The 21,402-nt window shown below is 39.9% G+C and overlaps 1 protein-coding gene across 1 annotated transcript in view; it reads right to left on the bottom strand.

Annotated features, from left to right (window-relative positions):
- Positions 1-6,325, bottom strand: part of CUNH18orf63 (chromosome unknown C18orf63 homolog) — a 44,584-nt gene extending 38,259 nt beyond the window's left edge. Inside the window, exon 1 of the mRNA XM_008073943.1 lies at positions 6,192-6,325. Within this exon, the coding sequence (XP_008072134.1) occupies positions 6,192-6,325 (134 nt within the window). The remainder of the gene's footprint in view (positions 1-6,191) is intronic.
- Positions 6,326-21,402: the final 15,077 nt, after the last annotated feature.

The raw sequence follows: 21,402 nt of genomic DNA, 5'->3' as shown, positions 1-21,402 counted from the left end.
GAAATGCGATTGTCTTTTGTACATTTATTTTATATCCTGAGACTTTGCCAAAGTCCTTTAACAGTGTAAGGAGTTTCTTGGGTTTTCAAGGTACATGATCATGTCATCTGCAAAGAGAGATAACTTGACTTCCTCTTTTCCTATGAGGATACCCCTGATTGCCTTGTCTTCTCTGATTGCTTGAGCCAGGACTTCCAATACTATATTGAACAGGAGGGGTGAGAGTGGGCATCCTCGTCTCGCTCCAGTTTTCAGGGGAAATGGTTCCAATTTTTGTCTGTTTAGGAGTATGCTGACTGTGGATTTCTTATAGATAGCTTTTACTATTTTGAGGTATGTTCCCCATATCCCTAGCTGTTCGAGGGTTTTTATCAAGAAAGGGTGCTGGATTTTATTAAAAGTTTTTTCTGCATCTAATGACATAATCATGTGGTTTTTGTTTTGATATCTGCTATGTATTTAATTACATTTATGGTTTTACGAATGTTGAACCAGCCTTGCATCCCAGGTATGAAGCCTACTTGGTCATGATGGATGATTTTTGAGATGTGTTGTTGAATCCAGTTTGCTAGGATCTTGTTGAGAATTTTAGCATCTATGTTCATCAAAGATATTGGCCTGTACTTCTCTTTCTTTGTTGGGTCTTTACCTGGCTTGGGTATCAATGTGATGTTAGCTTCGTAAAATGTTTTGGGGAGAGTTCCATCTTTTTCAATTGCCTGGAATACCTTCAGTAGGACTGGTATCAGCTCCTCCTTAAATGTCTTGTAGAATTCTGCTAGAAAGTCATCTGGACCAGAGCTTTTTTTTTGTAAGTAGTTTTCTTATTATGTAGACAATTTTCTTGATTGTTATTGGTCTATTTAGGGTCTCAATTTCTTCTTGTTTCAACCTAGGCAGGTTGTGTGATGTCAGAAAGTCCTCCATTTCCTTAAGGTTTTCAAGTTTGTTTCCATACAAATGTATATAGTGGTCTCTAAGGATCTTTTGTATTTCTTCAGGGTCAGATGTGACTTCATCTTTTGTGTTTCTGATTGTGTTTATTTGGGTTTTTTCTTGGTCAGTCTAGCTAGGGGACCATAGATCTTGTTTATCCTTTCAAAGAACCAGTTTTTTGTTTCATTGATTTTTTTGTATTATATTTTGTCTTCTATGTCCTGGATTTGTGCTTTTATTTTGGTGATCTGGATTCTTCTGCTGAAATTAGTGCTTTGGTGGTCTTGCTTTTCCAGCTTCCTTAGGTGACTTGTTAGGCTATTAATTTGTGATCCTTCCATTATCTTCATGTGTTTGTAGGGATATAAATTCCCCTCTTACTACAGCTTTCATGATGTCCCAGAGATTTTGGTAAGATGTTTCTTCATTTTCATGTTTCCAGGTACCTTTAAATCTCTGTTTTGATTTCATCATTGACCCAGGAGTTGTTTAGCATCATGCTGTTTAGTGTCCATGTCTTTGTGGGTTTTAGGGGGACTTGGTTCATGTTGATATTTAATTTTATTCCACTATGTTCCAAGAAGGCACATGGTAAAATTCCAGTTCTTTTAAATTTGCTTATACTTGATTTATGGCCAAGTATGTGGTCAATCTTGGAGTACGTTCCATGTGGTGATGAGTAGAATGTATATTCTGTGGTCTTTGGATGGAGTGTTCTGTAGGTATCAATTAAGTCCATTTGGTCAAGAGTCACATTGAGGTTTCGGATCTTGTTGCTGATTTTTTGTCTTGATGATCTGTCTAGGGTTGTGAGTGGGGTGTTGAAGGCCCCAGCTATGATGGTGTTGGAGTTGATATCTTTTTTTAGTTTACCTAGAAGCTGCTTTATGAAAGTTGGCGCCCCTATGTTGGGTACATATATGTTTAAGATGGATATTTCTTGTTTATGGATTGAACATTTTATCATTATGTAGTGGCCTTCTGTATCTTTTTTGATTTTTAATAGGTTGAAGGGTATTTTGTCTGAAATTAAGATCGCTACTCCTCCTTTGTGTTCCGTTTGTCTGAAAGCTTGTTTCCCATCCTCTTACTTTGAGTCCGTGAGTGTCCTTTCTAGTGAGATGAGTCTCTTGAAGGCAATAGATTGCTGTCTGGTGATATTTTACCCATTTTGCCATTCTATGTGTTTTCAGTGGTGCATTTAGTCCATTCACATTAAGGCTAATTATTGAAATGCAAGAGTTGATCCCTGTCATAAGGTTATTACAGAGTTTTTGTTCCTGTTTGTTTGTTTTGTTTCTTTTGGTTTGGAGTTGGTTCATGTGTGTTTTTAATCTTTTGCCTGTACTCTTGTGAAGAATGTTGTTGTTCTTTATTCCTTTTCTTCTGTGTTCAGTAATTTCTTAAGTGTTTCTTGTAGAGGTGGTCTGGTGGCAGCATAGGTTCTTAGGGATTGGATATCTGAAAAAGATTTCAATTCTCCCTCACTAATTAAGCTTAGCTTGGCTGGGCAGATTATTCTTGGTTAAAATCATTTATCTTTTAGAACTTTGAAGATAGGGCTCCAGGCTCTCCTAGCCTGGAGGGTTTCTGTAGACAAATCTCCTGCTATTCTAATTGGTCTTCCCTGGTAGGTAGTCTGGCCTTTTTCTCTTGCTGCCTTTAGAATTTTTTCTTTTATAGCTCCTTTGTTTAAGCGAATTATTATGTGTCTGGGAGTTGGTCTTCTCATTTGCTGTGTTGCAGGGGTTCTCTGAATCTCTTGTGCTTGAATTTTTGTGTCACTGATGAGATGAGGGACGTTCTCTAGAATGATTTCATGAAATGTTTGTTCCAGTATGACCTCTGACTCTCTCTCTGCCTCAGGAAGGCCAATTACTCTTAGATTGGGTCTCTTGAAGTAATCATTCATCTCCTGAAGGTTTTGTTCTGACTTTTTAAGCTTCTTTTCTATGTTTTTGACATTTGGGTTAGTTCTGTATTTTGGTCTTCAAGTTTTGAGATTCTTTCTTCTGCTTGGCTAATTCTGCTTTCCATGTTTATTAGTTTGTTATTTATTTTCATCACAGTATTCTTTACTGCTGTTATTTCTGCCATCAGCTCCTTCCTATTTTCCTCTTGTCTCTTCTCAATTTTTAAAATTCTATTAATGCCTTGATGTCTGGGCTCGTTGCTTATGACCAGTCATTCTGGAAGCTCTTCATTGTTTGTGTTCCAAAGTCTGTTTTCTCAGTGTCTGACCTCCCAGGGGTCTGTGTGTGAGTCCTATATTCTTCTTTTGGTTTTTCTTCATTTGTGCAGATCTTTCCTCCCTGCTTTTCCCTTCCCCCCACTTCCCTATCTTCTTTAATTCTGTTATTCAGGGGTGGAGGGGTTTCTTTTACTTCTGTTTGCTCAATCTCCTATTCTTCCTAATGTATTTCCTCTTGCTTTGTTCAGTTCTGGAGTTGGACTGTAGGTTGAGGGCAGTCCTTTTTGTAGTCTTGGGATTTAATTAAGGGGGGAGCTGTGATTCAAAATCTCTGCAGATCCCAGTATCTGCCAACAGGTGTATGGATAGTCTGAAACCCATTTCCCACTGCCTTGGAGTCTGTCCATGCAGTAGGGTTGTAGGTTTACTTCCTGAAAGCAAAATGAGGTTAACAGAGGGAAGAGAATGGAGCAGGCAGTGGGGAGAGAAGGGGGGTGGAGAGAGAGAGAGAGAGAGAGAGAGAGAGAGAGAGAGAGAGAGAGAGGAGTGAGAGGGAAAACAGATGAGTGTACCAACTGGTAAGTGAGAAGAGACACAAAGACTGAAACAAATATAAAAAAAATAACCATGACTGAAAACTAACCAACAACCATATAAAAAGCTAAAACATACAATGATGCTAACGTACACGCTGACCAACCTCCTTGTTGATTTGCTATTCCTTTATACAAAGATGGGGTTTACAGAGAAATAAGAAAAAAGGAAAAAGGAAAAAAAAAAGAAAAAAAAGGGAAAAGGGATAGATTAAAGTCAGTAGACTAACAGAACCAACCAAGCACACTTTGAGACTTTTCCTTGAGTCCAATGTCCTTTCAGTTCTGATTTCTAGCTGTCTTTGCAGGCTGGTAGAATTGTTTACAGTTAGGGTCAGTTGCCCCTGGCCTGCTGTGAAGAACAGTTCAGATATGGGCACCCTGCCCAGTCTATTACTGAGATCTGGCTTTTTCTATTTATCAAGAGGGATGAGCCTCTGCCATTCTTGTTTTGATGTTGCTACCTTGGACTCCCGGCAGGTGGTGCTATCTCACAGCTGCAATCCAGAGGGGAGTGAGCTGGTTACGGATTCGTGACCTGCCATAGCAACTTCCCCATACATGGGGGGAGTTCCACAGGCCTGTCTCCAGGCTAGGGGCATGGTGTGGCAGTGGCAGTAGCAGCTGGGCAGTGGCGATCTCAGAAGATCCTGCTTGCAGGGGCTTCATGGTCTGAAGTCGTGGGTCACTTCAGGCATGAGCTGGGAATGACCGCAGCAGCGGCATCCGTGACTACAGGAGCAGCCCAGACCCCCGTGACATCTGAGTAGCAATGACCGGTGACAGTGGCGGCTGAGCTCCCTGTGAAGAGTAGGCTGCAGAAGATGGGAGCTGTAGTCCTTGGGAGAGAGATAGGGTCTTTAAGAGTGTTCTCTTTCGCAGAGGGTCTCACAGACCATCAGCCAACATTTGATTTAAAAGAATGTTACAGGTTTAGGTACTAATTTGAGAACTTGTCTCTGCATCTGAGTTTCCCACTCTCTGTTATTTGTGATAAATTTGTCTTTTTAAACTCCATTTCTGTCCTAAGTAAGACTTGAAATCTAAACACAGTGAAGAAGCCATCTCTCTTAACTCCTGTTTCTTCCACTTACTTTTTTTAAATGTTCTTTTAAAGTGGTGAGCAGCAGGCACTGCAGGCAACAGTCTAAGGATGTACCTATCAGTGAAGCTCTCAACTACCTGGAAATGAGAACTATTGACTAGATTCTTTTCCTTATAAACAGCAACAACAACAACAACAAATTTCCCTAGCCAGAAAGAAATGGTTAGTGGGTTTAGTTTTAAAAAGCTAAATGAATTTACAATAAAAATCATCACAATTCAAACTTCCATTAATAACTTTGCTTCAAAGTTCAAGGGAAAGATGGAAAAATCACAAAAGAGCATACAATTGAAAGTTTAACTATTTGACATTACTAATCATCAAAGAAACAAATTAAAATGGCCATTAGTATGTGTATGAGGTTACCTTAAAATGCAAGATGGGCCCACCTGTGTCTGGTGGCTTCATACTCATTGGAACCCAGGTGCAACAAGTACTTGCTTTTGCAAGGTCTGCCTTTGTCTGACACAGCCAGGCCTCTGTACTTTCAATTCCAGGCTGTCAGTTCCTGGGAGGGTGAATTAAGTTTTCTACCTATTTTGGTATTTCCAAAGGCAGTCATAGATCAAGTCCTCAATAAGTATCAAATTATACCCTAGCAGGAAGGGTACAGGTTCCCTGATGCCCTTGGGAGGAAAAATGTGCAATGGGGAGAAGAAAAGTTTTATAAATAACAGGAAAATGGAGGACACCTCAAAGCATCTTCCTTTTTTCTTGCTCCAAGCAATCTTATAGGTGTTTGTTCTTCTCCAAGAAATTCTTTTAAAGATATAATCTCACGTGCTGTGTGAGTCCTTCTTTGAGTGCCTCAAACAATTTAAGGGACTGCTACATAGTGAGTCCTCAGTTATCATGGAATTATACTTTGGGCTTCCTCTAAGCAGTTTTTCAAAGACTATTTGAGGTCAGATATTTTGAGATAGATCCTGGAGAAATACTCTTCAGTGTCTTACACTGATTTGAAAATTAAGAAACTATATTACTCTAAAATGTTTACAGCATCTCTAAGTGCCCCATAAATAGTAGGTACTCAGTAAATATTGATTAATTAGGATCTCTAACTTTTTCAGCGCATGATTTAACCCATGAGTGTCTGTGGAGATTTTAAATTTTAAAAAAGCACATAAGAGGTCACAAACATAAAAACTTAACAGTGAGTTACTCTATCATAAGTATTTCAATATTTTAAGTTCCTCCTTAAATGCAACCCAACATAGGTATTGGATTACAACAAAGTTCACTTTATTTTAAAATTATATACACAGATCAGGCTAATGAGTTTTTTGCTTTACTAGAAATTCTTCTAAAATAGCTCTCATAGGTCCTAAAAAACAAAAGTCTTAGTTATAAGGCATATTTTTTTTACCTGCACATCTTCATTTGTGTACTTTTAATTTCAGTATCTGTCACCTCATTCCTCAATATTATTCTGACTGCACAGAGTTTACGTAAATCTGGAAGTGCGATGAAAAATAGAGACTGCTGCCTAGAATCATTCATATTTTCCTACTGACTGAGTGCCTCAGCAATCAGGCCTTTAAAAACAAAAACAATAAAAAGGTAGTAACTGTTTTACCAATAGGGTTTCAATACCAACTCAGCACATAATATTTAGCATTATGTTAGAATAAGATCATAGAAACAAGTTAGCTAGCAAATTTCAATAATTAAATATCGCTAACATTTTTCCTTTAAGGTTTTCTAATGATTTTCTAAGATTTTTTTGGTACAAGTTTTATTAACATATAGCTCACACAACATACAATCCACCTATTTAATGTGTACAAGTCAATGTTTATTATGCTCAGAGCTGAGCAGTCATCACCACAATATAGTTTAGAATATTTTCATCACCCCCAAAGATAATCTAGAGTTTTAAACTTGCAGTTCTATAACACAAATAGAATAATTTGAGTACAAATAATACAAAACTCATTTATTAAATGACTATTAAGTATGTTTCTATCACATTGCATTTATTAAAAAAATTCTTTCTACAGTTCCTTAAGTTTTATTTTGTTTTCAAAAAAACAAAATGTTTTCTATAACAAAAATTTTTTTAGACGTCAAAATGTATAGCAAAATCTTCTGTTGTTTCAGATTACCTCTGTCATCAAAGCACTTCAAGGTTAAGGAGTACATTATTCTTTATTTTACACAAAAGAAAATATTTACTGGGACCTCAAAATTATTACCTAGTTTTTGTTTCCACTAAATCATCTGGCTTTAAAATTCTATTGGGGCACATTTTACAGTTGATAATTCACAGGATATACCTTTGAAGTCCATATTATGTATTATTACATTTTTAAAAAGCTAGAATATAAAAGTAAAGCAACCTATTGAAGCTCAACTACTCTAACATTTCACAAATACATCTGGGGATAGTAACTAGGACTCCGGTGCTGTAACCATAAACATGTTTTCTCTTTTTAAGGACTCATATATTAGTCCAGGAATCTGAAGTGCGATCAGCCTTAAGTCTGATCACAGTAGGGAAATGCCTTGGTAGTGTCATTTGAGGAATGCTGACAATATCCTTTCGGCTCTAACATATCTCCCTCACTCAAGCAACACAGTGTTTGAAACAGTCAAGATTAGATAACCACTCGGTTTTTGGTTTTTGTTTTTAGTTGGAGTCTCTCTCCGTTGCTCAGGTTGGAGTGCAATGGCATAGTCATGGCTACTGCATTCTTGACCTGCTGGGCTCAGGCGATCCTTCCACCTAAACCTCCCATGTACACCACCATGTTCAAATAATTTTTTGATTTATTGTAGAGACAAGGTTTCGCCATGTTGCCTAGAATTGTCTTGAAATCCTGAGCTCAGGCAATCCTCTTACTTTAGCCTCCCAAAGTGTGGAATTACAGGTATGAGCCACCACACCCAGCCTCACCAGGTTCTTTTAAAAACAGAGGTATGCTTTGTTTTTTTTTTGAGTTGGAGTCTCACTCTGTCGCCCAGACTGGAGTGCAGTGGCTGCTCCCGGCCACCACAGCCTCGACCTGCTGGGCTCCGGCGATCCTTCCACCTCAGCCTTCCAAGTAGCTGGAACTACAGGCACGTGCTACCACGCCCGGCTCATTTTAAAAAATTTATTGTAGAGATGAGGTCTCGCCAAGTTGCTCAGGCAGGTCTCGAACCCGCGGGCTCAGGCAATCCACTCACCTCAGCCTCCCAAAGGCACGGGATTACAGGCTGAGCCACCGAGCACGGCTAACAGAGGTACTCTTACAGTGGTTAACACAATTCACACAAAGTATTAATGACTTACTGAGATAATTTCTGGTATCATTACAAATAAAAATATTCCTTCCCTCTCTGATTTTATATTGTGAAAAGTAAGAAAAAAAGTACAAAGTTCCAAGGCAAACACAACCTACTCCAGTCATACTTGCAATTCACTTGTATCTGAGGTGTTTTAATAAAGGGCATCAATAATTAACAGGGTAAAATATAAAGCAAAAGATTAATCTTGGCTTGGTCCAGGACAATTGTGAATAATATAAAGAAAATAGGTCAAGGACATAGGTGAAAGTTTGTGATTTGTTACTTTCATTTCTAAAACACATTTCCCATTAATATTTCTCTCTCTCTCATGATCATGCCTCACCACAGCCTCAACCTCCTGGACTCAGGTGATCCTCCTGTCTCAGCCTCCCGAGTAGCTGGGACTACAGGTATGCACCACCACACCCAATTAATTCTATCATTTTTTGTGGTGACAAGGTCTTGTTATGTTGCCCAGGCTGGTCTTGAGCTTTCGGGCTCAAGCAATCCTCCTGCTTTTGCCTTGGCCTCCCAAAGTGCTAGCATTATAGGCATGAGCCACTGCAACCAGCCTACTAAAACTACTTTCTATCTCATTTTCCCTTTAAATATCATACAACAGGAATCTAAATTCCAGGTCACCAAGATATTCCCGCGAGCAGTCCTTCCTTTTTGTCAGTTTTCAAAAACCTGCTGATCAGAAAATTAAATGTAAACAAGATAGATCTGTTCAGAGACAAGAAGGAATTTATTAGAATTACTCTGGAAAAATTGTCTTAAATTCATAATTGGCAAAATCTGAAAATTCAAAAATAATTTTTCTTTTGCTAGGCTGTACAAGAAAAACTTAAAACCTGAGCCAAGCCTTATTCATTTTCATGAACATTATGAATATTTACGAATCACTAGCTTGCAGTCCAGACACTAGTGCTCAGGACATTTCTGTGCTAAGACTCCAGCTTTGTCCCCAGTCACCAGTTGGGCAAGGAGTAAGTATTAGCAACGACCAACAGGTACCGACACAATTCTACAGCTGAGGACTCGGAGAACCCAAACAGAACCCAGACTGGGAGTGCCCGGTTGGACTTTCAGCCCCTCAGGAGCTTCATTTATTTTACACCTGCGGGGACCTTCCCCAGGAAGAACCCACCAGGTCAGATCCAGGGCGGGCTCCACGTCTGCCTTCCTGTGGGCCCTTGGGCAAGTTCACCTTTCCCCTCAGGGCCTCGCTTTCTCCTCTACAGTCGTGGTTCTGGGTGGAAACGTGTCTCAGGTCTCTGTTAAGCTAAATCCATTCTTTTTCTTTTTCTTTTTGAGTTGGAGTCTCACTCTGTCGCCCAGACTGGAGTGCAGAGGCCGCTCCCGGCCACCGCAGCCTCGACCTGCTGGGCTCCGGCGATCCTTCCGCCTCAGCCTTCCGAGTAGCCGGAATTACAGGCGTGCGCTACCACGCCCGGCTGACTTTTTTTTTATTGTTTACTGTAGAGATGAGGTCTCGCTGCCCAGGCGGGTCTCGAACCCGCGGGCTCAGGCAATCCACTCACCTCAGCCTCCCAAAGGCGCGGGATTACAGGCTGAGCCACCAAGCCTGGCTGCTAAATCCATTTTTAAAAGGCAGTTCTGCCGATTTCCAGCAAAATAAAATGCCGTGGAAGCCGGGACCCACCCACGGGCCTACACCTTTCCGGATCTAGCCCAGCTTTCTCCGGGCGCTGGCGCCAGGATCCTGCCCTAAGAGCGCCGCTGACCTGTTCCCTCATCCCCTCCCTACCCAGACGTCTTCGTAGCAGGGGAACATAAAACTGGTGTGGTGCTTTGAAAGAACGGTTCAAGCGACGCCCCACCCGCTGTGGCCTCCAGAGGGCAAGCGCTCCGGCATTCTCCCTCAGGGCGAGGAAAGGCCGGGTGAGTGAGCCGCCGCCAGCGGCCTCCCCCGCTTCCCTCGGCCTCCCTCAAGCAGATGCCTGCCAGTCCAGTTGGGTCCTACCAATCTGGCCTCTCCTTGCCTCAGTAGGACAGCAGTCTCCGCGGGACCGTCGTCACACGGCCTGCACACCTCACACAGCCGTCGAGTCACTCTCACTCCCAGCATGCCCCGCTCTACGGGCGTGGCCTACGCTCCCAGAGTGCCCCGCTCTCCCAGCATGCCCTGTGTGTCCCGCTTCCCTCCTTGCGTGCCTCAGAGCCCTCTTGCCATCTTTTGGGCGAGGCTCCCCACCTATCCCTGAGTTTCTGGCACGCCCTGCTCTCCCAGCATGCGGCGCACTCCCAGCATGCCCTGCGTGCCTGGCAAGACCAGCTGGTTGGCTTTCCCCGCCGACACGGGATAACCCGACGCAGGACGGGGACTCTGCGATTCTCTGAGAGAAGGGTTGGCGCGGCTGGGGTCTGGCACCAGACGCTGGTGACCGCCCTCCAGGGAGAGGGAAGCTGGATCAGCGCATCACGACCGCGGGGGAGCCGTGACAGCCGAAGTCGACACTGCTTACGGTAGGCAGTCTGACGTCACATCCGTGCGTTTCCGCTCGGATTCTCATGCTGGCTCTTTGAAGCTTCTGCAAGTTCTTTGCTGTCACTGAACCTCCATGACGCGGGCATCCTAATACATGGTGCTGGGGGGATGGGGGTTGGGAGAAAGCTTGGTGCAAGCTCGGACAGGAGCCTTATTCATTTGACAAATAATTATTAAGCACCTACTCTGTACAGGTGCTTTTCTGGGGTTTGTGACAGAGCATTCAGCAAACAACACTCCTTGACCTCCTGGAGCTTACACTCTACTCTGGAGTTGGGGAAAACGGATAATAAGCAAGATGAATGTGCAAAATCTTAGGATGGTAGAGGGTGACTGGTGCGTTGTAGCAAAAGGACGGGGAGTCAGGACGTGCTGGGAAGAGGCATGGAGTGATCAGGAAGGTGTAATGCAGTAGCCCCAGATCTGAGAGGATTTGCTAAGGATATTTATCTATTCCAGGGAAGTCACCCGATGTCCAGCAGGGAAAGACATTGGTTTTTTGAACTTACAGGAGGTATCAGTGGCGGCCAGCTGGTGAAAAAAGAATCCGTGCCTCAGGACAGTCCAGCAAGCTGTTTTATAATAAAGCAAGTTAATTATTCACATCACTATATGTGTTTACAATCAGTGAGTCAGGGTGCCACCCACATTGTTCTCAGCTTTGCTCGATCACTTGCACCCTATGATTCGTTGCTGGGAATATGAGTATCTTGCAGAGACTAGCCTTGGCCAGAGGCTGCTCCCTGAAGGAAGGTGCAGAAAGAAGACAGGTATGGGGTTAAGTCTGTGTTGGTACAGTTACCTCACAGAAGACCTCATGGAGAAGGCGACATTTGAGAAGGACATGAATGTGAGAGTGGGCAGCCTCCTGGATGACTGGGGGGAGAATGTTACAACAGAGGAAATAGAAGTACTGAAGGCATGAGGCAGAGAGGTGACCAGTGTGGCTGCAGCAGAGCAAGAAAGAAGTAGGAATATGAGGCCAGAGTTAAAAAGGGGTAGACAGAATTAGGCCTGATAAGCCATGTGGGGTTTAATGTGTGCACAAGCTGAGAATGGGCTAAAGGAGACAGGGAAGGAAAGAAAAAGAGCCATTAGGAGGCAGTGGCAGTCATCCTGGAGAGAGGTGATGTGGCTTGGGTCAGGGTAGTGGCATTGGAGGTAGAGGATGGGATTGAATTCTGGATATACTTTGAAATTACATTTAATAGGATTTGGATTAGGATTGATGGATCTGAGAGAGAGGAGTCAAGCATAAATCCAAGGTTTTTGATTAAGAACTTGGAGGAAGGGGTTGCCATTCATTAAAAAGGGAACACCTCTGAGATGAGCAAGTTTGAGGATGTGGATCAGGAGGAGTTTATGTCAGTTTTGCACATGTTGACATTGAGAAATGAAGAAGAGTAGGGCTTTGTATGCAGGAGGAGTTGTGGGATAAGATCTGCATGGAATAGATGGTATTTAAGATCTGAGGCCAGATTGGATCTTAATAGAAGAGTGTGTGCAGAAAGAAAAAAAAACCCACACACTGAATCCTGGGGCAATCCAATATAAGATCATTGATATGAGGAGGAACCTCAGGCGTGAAATGTCAGGAAATTTTCATTAAGTAAGACAGCAGTCCCCAATCCCCTGTGTTGTGGACTGGTACAAGTCTGTGGCCTGTTAGGAACCCAGTAGGCAGCACCACAGGAGGTGAGCTGCAGGGGAGAGGAGGTCCACCTTCTGTCAGATTAATGATAGTATTAGATTCTCATAGGAGCAGGAACCCTGTTTTGAACTGAGCATGTGAGGGATTTAGGTTGTGTGCTCCTTATGAGAACCTAATACATGATGATCCCTCCACCCCTGACCGTTGAAAATTGTTTTCCCACAAAACTGGTCCCTGATGCCAAAAACGTTGGGGACCAATGAAGTAAGAGATTTGCTACTTTTCAGTCTTACATCTTCCTGGGCCCCACAGGTTATATTGGGAAAGAATGAGATTGCATATTGTGTTTAAAGTCTAATTTATTACAGTCATTTACCTATTTTCTTTGCAAAACAAATTTTGGCTAAGAGGAATATTTTTTGGTAACCTCCTAACTTAATAAGAATGTGTCTAACATTTCATATTGCTTGGGTTTTATGACCCCCATTGTGAGATCATAGTAAGTGATTAATTATCACAAGGTTGGTGAGCAAAATCAACCTCCTATGACAAAGTTTACATTAATTGGACAAAACACAATCTTCTGAAACAAACATTCTAACAAATGTAATGTCCTAAATTTAATATTTATAGTCTGAAGTTTTTGTGTCAGAGTCTTTAGAATTATTGAAACAAACTTTTCAGGATTACAGAAAATCTCTTTGTCCTACTTGACCTATACACATAGGGGATTATGAAGACAAGGTAAAAAGTAAATATAGAATCAACTTAAATTTTATGATAACTGTAGCTATTCACTGGTTATCTTTTTACTTTATTTATTTTGTCTTATTACCTTCATTTTATTTTGCTTTGGTTTTTATCTGTTATATACTTCATCATGTCCCCCAACTCATATATTGAAGTCTTAACTCCCAATGTGACTGTGTTTGGAAACAGGGCTTATAAAGAGGAAATTAAGGTAAAATGAGGTTATAAGGGTGAGGCCCTGATCTGATAGGAATAGTGTCCTTATAAGAAGAGACATCAGAGAAGGAGTGTTTCCCTCTTTCTCTCTCTCTCTGTCTCTGTCTCTCTCCCCACCCATGAGGAAACAGCAAGAAGACGGCCACGTGCAAGCCAGGAAGAGAGCTCTCACCAGGCACAGAATCAGCTGGCACCTTGATCTAGGACTTCCAGCCTCTATAACTATGAGAAATAGATGTCTGTTAAGTTTAAGTCCCCCAGTTTATGGTACTTTGTTATGACAGCCCAAACAGATTAAGATACTATCTGTATACTTTTTTTACTTTATTATGCTATATGAATGTCTAAAAGCTACCTCAACATCTTTCTAGAAAAAGGCACGTTCAAAATAAATTAACTCTTAAAATTAAGGAAAGCAAATCAATGAGAACTATTGTTTTACCAAAACTTGATGATGACTTATGAAGGAATGAGATATCTACTTCCCAAGAGTTTGTGTACTAAAACAAAATGGTAAGAAAGATGGTAGACATACAAAAGTATTAAAATCTGTTTCCCCTGAAGGTCGAGAAATTGGGGAATCGGGATGCTCAATTAATCTGTGTAACTTTAGTGTTTTGCCCAGGCTAATGAAAGAGTGGGTGGTAGAGTTCATTAACAAACATTTTTAACTGTTAGTGAGTTAAGTATATACAAAGACAAAAGAATATATTAATAGGCATTGACCCAAGATTCTGTTTCCCAACTGGATACACAAGGGAATGGGATTTTAGAAATGACTGCTCTTCTGTATTCAATCACATTGGCATCCTGAACAAGTAGGTATCCTTCCATTCAGCTCTGGGAACTGCTCCTCTCTTCTCTCTCTCTTTAGCCCCTCTCTACCACTACCTCTTTCCTTAGTATCCCAATATTCATTTCATCAAGTTCTAGTCTGAAAGAATTTGGTTCATGCAGTAGAGCATTTGCAAGACAAACTACCTAGATAGATGTTCTTATAACATATCAACTGTAAATAATTTTCCTAAAAGAGCCTAGGGGTTGTGTGTGTGTGTGTGTGTGTGTGTGTGTGTGCAGGTAGAGAAAGAGAGGGTCTTCCTATATTACCCAGGCTGGTCTCAAGTGATCCACCCACTTCGGCTTTCCAAAGTTCTGGGTTTATAAGCTTGAGCTACCACACTCAGCCCTAGATCTTTTTTCTCTCTTTGAGTTAATTTCTCATGATTAAATATACATTTACTGGGCACATACTAGAGGACAACTTTCAGTACTAGAGATATAGTAGTGAACAAAACAACAGGGTTACTATTATTCTTGAATTTATATTTTAATGGAGGAGGAGCAGATAATTATAAAGTAAAAATATAGTTTACTATATTTGGATAAAATAAAGGAGGGTTAAGGACTCATATCTGTGGGAACTTGAGGCTATGGTTTAAAAATTTAAGTGAGATAGGAAGCCAGTGGAGGGTTCTGAGCTTAGAAGGACATGATTTGAATTACATTTTAATGAGCTCATTCTGACTCCAGTTTTACAGAAAAACATGGAGTCTTGAGATTGGAATCCAAGATACCAGTTAAGAGACTAACATGATAGTCCAGGTACAGTGCATGATTCTGTGGGCCTCAACTTTATGGGGCATCAACCTTAAGGAAAGGAGAATCTCTTGAAGAAAAAGAAAATGAAATTACAAATGTATGAGACCTTGGGTGAGGCCTGTGTATGTGAGAGATCCTGAAGCTGGAGCTTTATTAGGGCTGAAATGTGCCTGTTAGACAGGAGTGACTGTGTCTCAGATTAGAATGGTAGAGGCAGAGGAAGTGACTGAATTCTGGATATATTCAGGAGGAAGAACCAATGGATTTGTTGACAGACTGATTATGGAGTGTGAGACAGAGGAGACAAGATTAACACTGAGTTTTGAGGCCTGAGCAAATTATATGAACATCCACAGAATACACACCCAGTTCTTAAAAAAAAATTATGAATGAGAAAAAGATAATGATTATATTAAAGGAGAATTATGAGATCTGAAAGTATGGGCCTTATTTGGATTCTGATTTGAATAAACAAATTTTAAAAGTCAGAATATATAAAACAGAAATTTGAATATTGACCATATATTTGATTACTAAGAAGTTGTCATTAATTTTCTAGATGAGAGTATTACTTTGGTAACATTTATACTTATCTTATAGACATATATACTGAAATATTATAGATGAAATGATATACCCTGGGATTTGGTCTAGAATGATCTGGTGGGAGATGAGAGTGGCAATAAAGCAAAATTGGCCGTATGTTGATAATTGTTGAATATTAGTGAAAATTCATAATATTCTCTGTACTTTGTGCATTTTATGCACTATCCTCTCTACTTTTATGTATGTTTGGAATTTTCTATAATAAAAATATTTTTAAAACTTCCATTTTTCAAAAATAAAATAAAGTGTATAAATAAGCCACAAATTGGGTAAAGGGAATTACAACACATATTATTTATAAGTGATTCATTTCTAGATTATATAAAGAACTCTTATAAATAGATTATAGTAAGACAGACAGTTCCATTAAAAAAAGTGCAAATGTTTTCAACAGATGTTTTGCATAAAAGGAAATGTATGGCCTACGAAAGCATCTGAAAAGATGCTAAGCCTTATTAATTATTAAATGAACCTGAACTAAGACCATAATGAGGTAACATCATAGTGGTAAAATACCAAGGGAAGGGAGAGATGTAGAAGAGGATCTCATACACTGTTGGAGTTGTAAATCATGTGACTTCCTCTTCTGAAGTTGAATGTTCATATACCCTTGGACTCAGCAATTCCTTGTTCCTTAAATACTGTTGCCCTAAAGAAATTCTTGCATATTTGCATCAAGAAATATGCTTGTAGCAGCATTGTTTGTCAAATAAAATAAACTGCAAAAATAAACAAAACCCATAATATTCAGTGACAGAAGAACTTACAAGTAAATTGAATTATGTTTACATAATTGGATATTATAAAGCATAGAAAAAAGAATGAACTACAGCTATGTGCAACGTGGATGAATCTTTTAAAATTAAAATACGGACAAATCATAAGTAGGCAGTTATATAGTATTTCAAATGTGACCATTCTTTTATACCCACCACCCTGGTTGAGAAATAGAGTATAACTTTCCTCTCTGAAGCCTCCTTATGGCCTCTCCCAGACACATACCCACTTCCTCAAGTGTAACCACCATCCTGACTTCTAACACCATAGATTCATTTTTGTTTGTTTTGAAAATTTTTATTAATAGAATCATGCAGCCTGAACTCTGTCTAGCTTCTTTTGTAAACTTTATGTTCATGAGACTCATTCATATTGTTGAGGATAACAGTAGTTTATTCATTTTTGTTACCACACAGTATTCCATTATGTGTATATACTTCAATTTAGATTGTTTCTAGTTTGGGATAATGATGAATAATACTGCTCAGAGTATTCTTATACATTTCTTTGATCCTTCCTTTTGTTCAAAATAGATGAATTTTAAAAACACAATTTTGAATGGAGAAAAATAGCACCAGAAGACTACAGGCAGTATTATGTGATTTTTATAAAATTTGATCATTTTCTAAGCAAAACTAAATAATAGAGTGGTGTGTGTGTGTGTGTGTGTGTGTGTGTGTGTGTGTGTGTGTGTGTGTAAGTGTAATCCTTTCTTTTTATGGGCAAAGAAAGGGTAGACACAATTCAGGGTAGGGCTATCTTGAGGGAGATAGAGGATGGGATATGGGTGTGGGAAGAACATATCATCTTTATGTCAAGTGATATTATTATGTTGTAAAACATATGTGCAAGCCGGGCTCTGTGGCTCAGCCTGTAGTCCCGCGCCTTTGGGAGGCTGAGGTGAGTGGATGGCCTGAGCCCGCGGGTTCGAGACCCGCCTGGGCAGGCGAGACCTCATCTCTACAATAAATCAAAAAAAAAAAATCAGCCGGGCGTGGTAGCGCATGCCTGTAATTCCGGCTACTCGGAAGGCTGAGGCGGAAGGATCGCCGGAGCCCAGCAGGCGAGGCTGCGGTGACCGGGAGCAGCCACTGCACTCCAGTCTAGGCGACAGAGTGAGACTCCAACTCAAAAAAAAAAACAAAAAAAACACAAAAAAACATATGTACTGCATTATATTATTATGTTGTAAAATGTATGTGCTGTATTCATTTCATGTGCATAAAACTTTACATAATAATTTTTTTATTAAAAAATATAAAAAGTAATGAGGCATGCCTAATTTTCATATAGGGAAAATGTATGTTTTCCTATGTTAGGCTCTAGAATCATTGTACTTTATGCATAATTCTTTCTTGTTATCTTCACATTTTGATTACAAACTTGCAGGCCAACTTATTCAGTTTAACAGTTATATGAGTTACTTGTTTCCATTTATTATACTCACAGGAATTCAAGATGGGAAAGAATCCTCTGAAAGATTCTGCTCAACAATTTCTGACTGTTTGTATCTCTCATGAATATTATGAAAGTTGCAAAACAAAGCTCATTGCATCATATTAAACCATATTTAAACTGTGGGGACATGTGAGGATTAGGACATATTCTGTGATTAGGCAGTTACCATATGAAAATGAAGGCCATTTGTGAGAGATCAGCTGGGGAAGAGGCAGATCTTTAGACAAGAACCTGGAACTATGATAGCAGGTCCTGGGTAGGGCTGGGTTCAGCATGTATTTTGGTCTGGAAGTTGAAGAGCTTAGATGTCTCAAATGGTATTTATTGTTGAATGTAATCAGCTCTCCTCAAACTTTGAGAGGGAGGCTGGGACTTGGAAGGAAAAATCTCTAAGATAGGTCCTCATCTGGGTGTCCCCCACAGAATCATTTATGGAGATTTGAGAATCAGACAGACCTATTGAATCAGATCTACTGCTTCATTTATTAAAGGTGAATAAGCTATGTTAGGCTCTAGACTCATTGTACTTTATGCATAATTCTTTCTTGCTATCCTTTAGCAAAGTTCATTAGAATATTCTGACAATTATATAAGAAAGCCAGGTAAGGGCTGTTGTCCACACTTGTACCACAGCAATGAAGAGAAAAGAGTGGTGGTAGGTGGTGGGGAATGATGTTCATAATCACTGAGAGAATCAAGAAGGATCCAGGGGATGTGGTTGCATTCCTGGAGACTAAGGTCTAGAGTTTAGTTTCTTCTAACATCAACCTGAATGGTCCTAAGCTGTATTTCTGTCATGGTAGATAGCTGTATCTCTACATGTGACTCTAGAAGCACAGCTGTGAGAGCTCCACTGACCTCTCCACCATTCGTGCTATTTGTATACTTACCTGGATGCATCCAGCACCTTGGACTTGTCCTAGATTATAGGTCACGTGTTCATTTTGAACCGTTTTCACGTGTCTGCTGCCTTTAACCTCCCTTTCCCCCTGTTTTCTAGACTAGAAAAGAAATATTTTAGCTTTGGCAGAAGTCCTAGAAAAAAATGTAAAAACTTGGCTAGTACTTTTGTTAGTGACAGATAAATAAGTTAATCCACATTTCTCAGTACGATTCTAGTATAATTATGATTTTCCAAGCACTTATGCTCCATCTTCTTTATCACATGTATACCCCTATTCATTCAAAAACATTTATTGAGCATCTGTGAGTGCCAGGCTCTGTGCTAGGTGCTGGAGATACTAAATGTCCCTGCCCTCAAAGAACTCATGGCCCAGTGAGAGGGGTGGCCATGCAGATGGATAATGTAGTAAGTGTGTATGAGATAATCCAAGGCTCAAGGAGGGAAGGGTGTGGCCAGCCCTCCAGGAGGTGACTCCTAGGCTGAGTCATAAATGGCCCTCAGCCCTTGGCCAGCACAGAGAAAGTGGGAGAAAGAAGATAAGGGGAGAGGGCTTGAGCAAGGGTATGGAAGTGAGGAAAATGTGATGTGTGGGGAGCTAAGAATAGTTGATTATTGCTAGGCTCTGAGATTTGAGGCAGAAATGACAAAGGATGAAGTTAGACAGATAGGTAGAGACCAGATTTTCAATGATCTTGCATGCTGTGGTAAGGAATTTGAGATTTGGTTATTGAGAGACATGGTAACATCTTAGGTAGTAGTGATAGGACCAGATTTTAATTTTGAGTCAGTCTTCTATGGAGAATGGATCTGAGGAATCCAAGACTAGAGGTGAAAAGAACCTGTTGGGAAGTTATCTGACAGGTTAATGTCAGATAACTGTATGAGTCTTCAGCTTCTGATTTGGTAACCCAATGATAGCAACATCATCAACTGTATTTCAAGAAACTGTCTAGGACCCTGAACACTTTACAATAGGATATTTGCAATTTTCTTTATCTTTACCCTGTTCTGTTTACTTGCAATGGAGACAAAGATATATTTTAAAAAATAAATTTACTGTTTCAACCATGTTTCACAATCAAATATTTACTATTATTGGCCTGCTCCTATTGCAAGATGAACCTATAAGAAAAATGTGCCTAAGAATGTTTTTTACAATGAAATACCCTACATATAATTAACATTGTTGTCTGAAATTACTGAGGAAAATTCCACTAAGCAATGAATTTCAGACAATTGTATCAGCTTTGTGGTTAGAGACAATCTATTGCTCTCTGCTTCCTGTTCTACCTCTACAATCCAAATTACCAGAGGCTCTCAGCAGACATATTCATGTGTTATAAATGTACATGGGGGAAAAAAAGTCACAAATGTTTTTTTTAAATGAATAAAAATTTAGTCAGGTTTGGACATGACTGCTAATAGGTGTGGAATTATTTAGAAATCATCTAAATATAGTATATATACTAGAGTTAGAGACATTTTTGGAAGGGAAAAGTTAATTTATGTGAATTTGATATTTAGAAGACATGGATATAATGCAAATTATCTGTGTAGATATTTGAATTGGAGTCCATTTTTGTAGAAGTGCTCATTTTGGTGAGGGAACTAGTTCTCTATTGTTGGTATAGCTATTTTCCCATGGGTAGGAAAGAACTGCTCAAGTGGATCTTGTGCATGAGTGGTGGAAGGAATTTAAAAGAAATTTTTAAAAATGTAGCAATACTCTTTTTTTTTTTGGTCTACAATAGAAGACTGACTGCTTTTTACGGTTTGTTTTTACCTGAGGAAATTTAGGAGTAGAATGGGTTTCCTAAATGATTATGAAATTTTGTTTGCCATAGGGGAAGTAGAAGGAGTTTGCAAATATTTGTGTTCCTTTCATTTCTCTGTTTCGTTTGTCTTTAAATTTGCCTAGATTTACTTTACCTTGGGGTACCTGCTAGATAGGATGTTCCTTCACGCCTGTGTTTTAGAATAAGGAAATATTGTTGAGTAATAACAATAACACCAGTTAAAGTTTGCTGGTTGCTTTCTGTGTGCCAGGCCATGTGCTAAGCATTTTATAAACAAGTGACTTAGAACAATTAGCTGACCAGCTCATAGTCATGTATCTGAAAAGTCACAAAACCAGGGTTAGGATCCAGGGTACTAGCACTAAAGTTTTGCTTTTAACTACTTCTGGAGTTATTTAGAACTGAGACGAGGCTGGCTGTGGTGGCTCATGCCTGTAATCCCAGTACTTTGGGAAGCTGAGGAGGGAGAATCACTTGAGCCCTGAAGTTCAAACCAACCTGGGCAACATAGTGAGGCGATATCTCTACAAAAAACTTTTCTGGGCATGGTGATGTACACCTGTAGTCCCAGCAATTCAGGAGGCTGAGGTAGAAGGATCACTTGAGCCCAGGAGTTTGAGGTGTTGGTGGATTTCAGGAGTCATGAGTGCATCCTTCCACATCATCTTTGAACAACAGACTAGACAATAAATTACTATTTATATTATTATTCATGTGGGAGGAAGAAAATGAGACTGCAAGAAAATGAGACTGCATTATCTGCTCAAATAGAAAAACACCAGATGAAGACATCAAACAAATTACTACTGCATAGCTTGTATCAACGAACCTGTCATGCATGTCGGTGGCTGTTGCATGTTAGAAAAGCATAAGATATAAAATTTTGATTTTTTGGTCATAAATAAGTTCCTTAGTGTCCCAAATTCTATTATAAGTCAAATATCATTACAATAAAATAATAATTGGTTCTGCTGCTATACTATTTGATATGAAGTGATTTGTTTTTCACTATTTCATTAAAAAGTGTGGTCAGGTTGC

The sequence above is a fragment of the Carlito syrichta genome, unplaced genomic scaffold (genome assembly GCF_000164805.1).
Source record: "Carlito syrichta isolate Samal-C Ts95f unplaced genomic scaffold, Tarsius_syrichta-2.0.1 Scaffold316215, whole genome shotgun sequence".
Classification (NCBI taxonomy): domain Eukaryota; kingdom Metazoa; phylum Chordata; class Mammalia; order Primates; family Tarsiidae; genus Carlito; species Carlito syrichta.
The sequence above is the reverse complement of the archived record's forward strand: the minus strand, read 5'-3'. Positions and strand labels throughout refer to the sequence as shown.